The sequence below is a fragment of the Myotis brandtii genome, unplaced genomic scaffold (genome assembly GCF_000412655.1).
Source record: "Myotis brandtii unplaced genomic scaffold, ASM41265v1 scaffold449, whole genome shotgun sequence".
Lineage (NCBI taxonomy): Eukaryota > Metazoa > Chordata > Mammalia > Chiroptera > Vespertilionidae > Myotis > Myotis brandtii.
This window is the reverse complement of record NW_005367171.1, coordinates 690,028-697,470: the sequence shown is the minus strand read 5'-3', so window position 1 is coordinate 697,470 and position 7,443 is coordinate 690,028. Positions and strand designations below refer to the sequence as shown.

Sequence of the window (7,443 nt, the reverse complement as noted above, 5' to 3'; positions counted from 1 at the left end):
TTTTTTTTTTTTTAACAAACTTTGATCGTTTATATTTATGGCTTAGTCTCATAGGTTAAAAATATATTAAAAGCCAAGGTATATGGCAAAACATTCAAATAAATAATATAAATATCTTAATATGGTGGTTGTACCAACACGTTTACAGTACCTGTGTGTATGTGTATATATATATATATTCCCAAAAATGCATCTGTAAATACAACAGGAACACCAGGATCAGTTCACATGTAAATGTATTACCTTTGCCACTAGGTGGCACCTATACATTATTAGTAGTACAGCATATGGTTCTGCATAAGAAGGCAAGATATAAAGTAAATGAGAGAAGTAGTTAATAGTTCATTAACTTTGTTTGTATTTAAATATTTGTACCAGTATATAACTTGAGATTATTGCAGGGAATAGTATGGAATTCACAAAACTCTTTTAAGAAAAAAAAAAGCATTAAATATTCCTCTTTTAAGAAAAAAATAAAGATGAACATTGACTTTGGAAAATCCACTGGAGGAAAAAAATATAGTCACTTGTTCTTGACCTCAACTTATCATTTTACATATAACCTCTCAGCTCATGCAAATGCTACAATCTATAGGTACAATTATATAGAGCATTATAATTTTGCTTTTGGTAGTGCTATTTATTGGTAAATGTCATATGAAATGTCTAATAGTGGCTTTTGTGAGAGCTGGTAATTAATTAATACCCATTAAAAGTCTTACCCAATGAGAACTAAAAGTGGAATGCTAAAAATCTAAATGTATTCATAGGAGAGACTGCTCAATATTTTATAACAGAAATGTAAATTACTATAAAAAGTTCAATTGCCATATGAAAGCATCAGAAGATGCCAATATATTACTTTTAGGTATAGCATAAGACAGAACCATCAATAATGAGGTATCATTCTGAATGATATCCAATTATTTTACACACTTATAAAATTACCTAAAAATTCTTATGAATATTTTTCTAAAGTTAACTTTTTATTTCACTTTAATTATAGATAAGAAGCAACACAACTACATCACAGACTAATTTATTGTACTTCAATTTTCTCCCCACCTAATACATATATATTGGCCCACATATACAAAAAATATTAAACAACAAGTTGTCAGATTGTCATCATATGATTTATATCCATTCCAAAACTACTACTAGGAATTATAATGGAGGCAGAAATACCAGTACTGTTTGCTTCGGTGTCCCTATTATCAACCCCACATTGCAGATATTATCGATATCCTCTTTCCAACCCTCCGTGGGACTCAGGAAAAGCTTATGAAAAAAGTTTTGTTCCTGAACAGAGTGTTTTAAATAAGGCAACAGAGAGATATGTTCCAATAACATGTGTACCCACAACTTTGAACTCAAAACAGAGTACTAGAGTTCCCAATTTACTTCTTTGAATTTCAGTTTCTTCATCTGTAGAAGGAAAGTAAAGCATTAGTTCACAGTGTGGTTATGTTTAAATGTGATAATGCTAAAAATCTTGCATATGCTCAAATGTTTTTTGGAATCTTATGTCTATGTTCTGAATAACAAGTGTCTATAGCAGATATTTAATATTTATTGGAATTTTCAATATCTTTAGGTACAGCATAAGACTTTGTCAAGTTTCAGCATTATGATCCATGTATTTTGTGTTTGAAAAAATGCATTCTAATATCCATTGCTTATATGGGGAAGAATGGTCCTGACTCAAATGGGTAATTCTTAGCACGAGACATTAAGATATTATGTCAGGAAGAAATGAAACATCGTTTACTAGCTGTGGGAGGAGGACATAAAGGCCAGGAAGTGTATTTTGAGGATGAATCCAGCTCAGAGATTTAATTGGTTCTCATAGTCTGTACAATGGTATGTGCCACTCAAAGTAGATTTTCTGATTGTAGTTATCCAAGGAAAAACAAGGCAAAGTTAATCAATCACTTTTTTATCTTGTGAGATTTTACATTTTTGGTTGTTCTAATCATTAACAAGTGACTTTTAGATATTACATTATATGTAAATGGTCTCATCTGTGCATAAGACTCTTAATACAACTGGTAAATATTGAATATCACTGTTCTGAGTACTGGCTAAGTATTGGCTCACTTACTCTTCATATTCTCATTTAATCCCAAGAGGTAGATACTACAGATAAGGAAAATGAGAAGGCCAATGTCAGTAACATTCCTGAGGACAATAAAGTAATAAATAATGGAACTTTCGAACCTACAAACCACAATCTTAAACATGAAATTCTTATGAGGGCTCTGCAATGCTTGAACCACAGAGCATCTGGGTCTTTAAGGTGCATCTATACCACTTAGAGGCCTTGCTACAAGGTAGATTCTAACTCAGTAGATCTGTGTTGGAGCTAAGGCATCTGCATTTCTAACATACTCTCAGGTGGTGCTAATATTGCTGGTACCAATATCAAGGCACCAGACCATTGCATTTGTACACTATTTGTATACAGAAGCTAAAACTAAATTTCAAGAACAAGTAGATTCATTCTTAGTTCAGTGGTAAAAGCTAAATAATTGGTTATCTCAGTCCAAAAAAATTGCAACGAGATGAGATTTCCTGAGCCTTGTTAATGAATCTAGGCTGATCTCATGTTGAGATATTGTTGATAATTTTGATTATAAAATGTAGTTAGTATATAATGATTAATAGTCAGTTAAGTCTGTAATGCAATTCTTCTTAAATATTTGGTTATTTGGTCTTCACAATAGGCCTGAGAGGGATGGAGGAAACAGACACATGAGGCTACCGCTATAGGTCTCTGAGGCAGCAGTCCCAACACACAGATGCCCAAACTCTTCTCTTTCATCAGCTGACCTTGATGTGAGGCTATGTTCCATTGAGGTGCTAAAAGTAAACTGGTGCAGAACAAGGCTAGTACTAAAACAATTTAGAGCCACTTTCTGATTTTGCTCTAAATCCGCAGATAGCAAGGCCAAAGTGATTCAGAAGCATTAAGAGTAGTTTTCAATTGTGACTGTATTAATTTGAACCTGCCTAAATATAAACAACATAGCTGCACATATTTTATTATTCTGCTAAAAGATAAGCCATTTTCTTAAAAAAATAATTTCTATATTATTGATTTTTAGAGAGAAAGGAGGGAGAGGGAGAGAGAGATTGAGAAACATCAATGCACTGCCTCATACAGGCATGTTATCTGGGGTTGAGCCTGCAAGCTGGGCATGGGTCCTACCCAAGATTCAAATCAGCAACCTTTTTGTGCAAGGAATGGTGCCCAACCTACTGAGCCACACTGGCCAGGGCAAGAATCCTTTTTTTCTTATCCTACTCCCTTACTCATATGGGGTGATATGTGTATCATTTTCTTTGAAGATGCTATACATTTGGTGTAGCTGACAGGTTATTCCACCATATTTTAATGAAACTATGGTGGAATTACTGTCTTTATATGCATATATATTCAGAATTCAGAGTTGATCTCTAAATGTTAAGTATATTTGCCATCCTTAAAATGCTAAGTTTTCACAGGAAAAAATCTCTTTAACTTACTAGTACTGTGAAGACTAAGTAATGAAGATAAATCAACAAATGTTGTTGTCAGTCACTAGAAAAGGAAAATATAAGAATCTCTACCTCTAAAAACATCTAAGAATAGACAGCAAAGATTCTTCAAGCCCAGATCTTATAAATAAATTGATCATTTGTGTTATTTTTCTGACAAATGACAAAGAAAATACCTCCATTCTTGAAAGAAATGACTAAGTGGCACTTCATTACCATTGTGTTCACTCAACAAACTTGATATTACTTTAACAATGAGCTTATTTTTTTAATGTGTTTTCTTCAAGTGTATACTTACCTCTAAAACGAATGACTAGGTGTATTCTAAGCCATATTAACACTGTTACTATTGAATCATCAAGTTGTACTGAACAAGAGGTGCAGAGGTTCTCCAAGGGAGTTTGAAACTATGGTGCTCCAGTCATGTTGAGCGGTAATCCCTAGGGCGCCGTCATTACATGATCATGTAAGGGAGGTTTCTGAAAAGGGTCATAGGTGAACTGGATGACCAAATCCCCCACCCCCAGATATGATTTAATTATTTCCTATCAGCGTCCAGGATTAGTAGCGAGCATCACAATACCTGTCTAATAAAAAATGTGAATAAATCAGATGTTTTGTCCTTTAATTTTTGTTGGTGTCTATTCAGAAGGTATGGATAGCACAGAAATGAACAGTTAATATGGCTTTTGCTTACCTCTCTCGCTTTTCATTGGCCACTCCTTCAGAACACCCTGGCCCCCCGTCCTCACTTCTTCCAAGGCTCAAGCTCCTCCTAGCTCTCGGCCTTTAGACTCAGAGCTTCCTCTGGCCACAGTAAACACCCCCCAGCTTCACTCTTGGGTTTTCTTATGACATATCCTTTCATAGTGGTACATTTCCTTCAGAATAGTTGCAGCAAGTAATTTTTCCAACTCTTCATTTACCAATGTTTTTATTTTCTACCTCACTATAAGCAACATGAGAGTAGGGGGTTTGCTTATTCATCATTGTACCCTTACCCTCTTCACAGTGCTTAACCCCTAGTAGTTCAGTAAATATTTCTTGGGTAACGGTACATAAACTAGGGTGAAGTTCTGAGTCATTGCTCAGGTTTACATGTTTTACAATGACTAGTGGATAATGCTTTGTGTGTGTAGAGATGGTGTGTTGAATGTTTAATTTAAAAGTAGAATATTTTGCAAAATAAATTGAGACTTGTCCAGATGTGATTGTAAAAAATTCAATCCTAAATGAAAGGGTTTCTTTAATGAGAACATACTTAAGACCTAGGGAATATTTATCTTGGATAAAGTGTTTTGGAGCTATGCCTTGTAAAGGTTTATTGACCAGTATTGGGATTGACTAGAAGCAGAATTCTTGATTTCCCTCTTCATATATACATCATTGATGCATATAGGTAGCCAATTTTAAACTACTTTTATAGGGAACTCAGACACTGCATCATTCAGGGAATTATTTCTTAGAGTATAAATAAATGTTTGGTTATTCACTGCTATATTTTGGAGTGTTTGGTGTCATTTAAAAATTCTTACAATGTGCCCTAACCGGTTTGGCTCAGTGGATAGAGCGTCAGCCTGTGGACTCAAGAGTCCCAGGTTCAACTCCGGTCAAGGGCATGTACCTTGGTTGTGTGCACATCCCCACTAGGGAGTGTGCAGGAGGCAGCTGATCGATGTTTCTCTCTCATCGATGTATCTAACTCTCTATCCCTCTCCCTTCCTCTCTGTAAAAAATCAATAAAAATATATATTTTTAAAAATTCTTACAATGCTTGAATTAGTTTTTCTTCTTCTGTTCATCCTGTTGGCTACTGAAGTATACTGCTGAATAGATTTCTGATATTTAAATAATTAGAAGTGAGAAGCAATATAATTTCATTTAATACTTTATTTTTATTTCTATTATTTTTCAACAGCTTAAGCTTATCACCCTGATAACTGCAATACACTGGGCTAGCTAAGGAAAACTCAACATCCAGGTAAGATATCAATCACCATACAGTCTTCACCAAATAAATACTAAATGTTGGTTAAAACTATACTTAGAAGTACAGTTTGTCAAAAGATATAATTTTTGAAGTGGCAGGCTTAAATTTTTCATCTATCGAGTCCATCTATTCTGGAAATATGCTATGTATGGAAACTTTTTTAAGTTGATAATTAAGTGCTCAGGAAGAAATGTATTAGTCCTAAAAAAAAAGTCTAAATGAAAGCTATTGTTTTTGAATAATGTATTTTCTGTAGTGACATTAGAAATTAGCTCATGCAAGCTTGCACTTACACATCTTTGTTTTATTCTTTTATAAGTAAAGAAATGGTATTCTACCCTAAAATGTCAATAATCTTTAAAATAATCAATTCTGCAAAAATTATTTTTATGGTCCCTGTGAACTTACGACAAGGAATATATCTAGGAAGGCTTCAAAATCTAAACTATGTTCCATTGCTTGCAGTTACCTTGGGTTTTAACTAGATGTGCAAGTTGACTTCTGACCATGGGGCATCTTCTCCATGCATGGTATGGATTGTTGAGGCCATGGCAGAGAACCAGTTCCACAGAAGCAACTTCATGTTCTTCTGAGGAAGATCCATGGCACTGTGGAACAAGAACTGTAAATGAGCAATGCCATGGAGACCGAGAATGGGGCTACCAAAATACAGCCCTCAAAAATCAACTCTGAAGTTGGAAACATCTACAAGAAATGATTAAATAAATAGTTTTAATAAAATAAGTTATCAGGTTAAGAGCACTGATGGATATTCAGTAGAAATGGCATGTGCTCCTTATGGATGTAACAGTTAAAATAGCCATTGATTTCAAGCCCATTAAGTAGATAACCATATGACTGTTGTGTTAAAAAAAACAACAACACGTTTTCAGTAGCACCAGAATTAAGAAGAAAATTTGGATGTCTAGAAAGGAAAACAGCAAATGAAAACATTCAAACTGTAGTAAATAAAATATTTGGCCTTTAATCATTTTGAATTAAATTATGTTTGAAAGCTCCCCTTCCCCCACCCATAGTCACACACAAACACACCAATTTTTAAAATTTTTATAATGGCCAAAGAAAGGGTTTACATGGATATTTTTATTAATGGAACTCACTTTTAATTAGTTTTTAATATGTTGCTAATCCATCCCATTCCTCAAATCCCTTTCTAACAGTCAGTGTCCTGTAGCATGAGGAGAGCTTCCTGTGACACTTTGGGAATGACCTGTTCTGGGCTTAAATGAGAACAGTCTATAAAGTTCGCTCTCTCTTCCTCGGCCATCAGGAATGATAAGGGCATTTCCAGAGGCAAATGATTCTCTTCCCCTCTCTGCTCCTCCTCCTCTAGCCCCTCCTCCTCCTCTTCTATTTCCTCCGCTTCCTCCTCCTCCACCACCTCCTCCACATCTTCAGCCTCTTCCACCTCCTCTTCATCCTGGGCCTCTGCCTCTTCATCCTCCTCCTCCTCACTCTCCTCTTCCTCACTCTCTTCGTCCTTCCCATCACACTCCTCATCACACTCCTCCTCATCACACTCCTCCTCATCTTTCTCCTCTTCCTCTTCCTCCACCAGCTGTGGGGCCGGAGAATGGTTTTCCTCTTCCTCCTCCTCCGGGGCAGGACTAAAGGCCAGAGAGGGATTCTGCCCAAAGCCATACAAAGTGTCCTGCATCTCTGCGTCTTCCTCACCACCACTGGGAGGCGCATCGTTTCCGCCTGCCTGGGCCTGCTGAGCCCGCAGCGCCTCCTGCTGGCGCTCCAGCTTCTCTTGCTGCCTCATGTCCTCGTAGATCTGGTTCATGATGAACTGGGTGGTGTTGCGTGGCGCCTGCAGGCCAGGTGCCCGCCACCCATACAGGTCGACCGGCTGCAACAGGGGGCTCACCTCCACCGATGGGCTCCTTGGG

General features: G+C 36.4%; 1 protein-coding gene across 1 annotated transcript in view; it reads right to left on the bottom strand.

The window, feature by feature from the left end:
- Positions 1-6,704: 6,704 nt before the first annotated feature.
- Positions 6,705-7,443, bottom strand: part of CCER1 (coiled-coil glutamate-rich protein 1) — a 1,313-nt gene continuing 574 nt past the window's right edge. The window contains exon 2 of the mRNA XM_014546460.1: positions 6,705-7,437. Within this exon, the coding sequence (XP_014401946.1) occupies positions 6,705-7,437 (733 nt within the window). The remainder of the gene's footprint in view (positions 7,438-7,443) is intronic.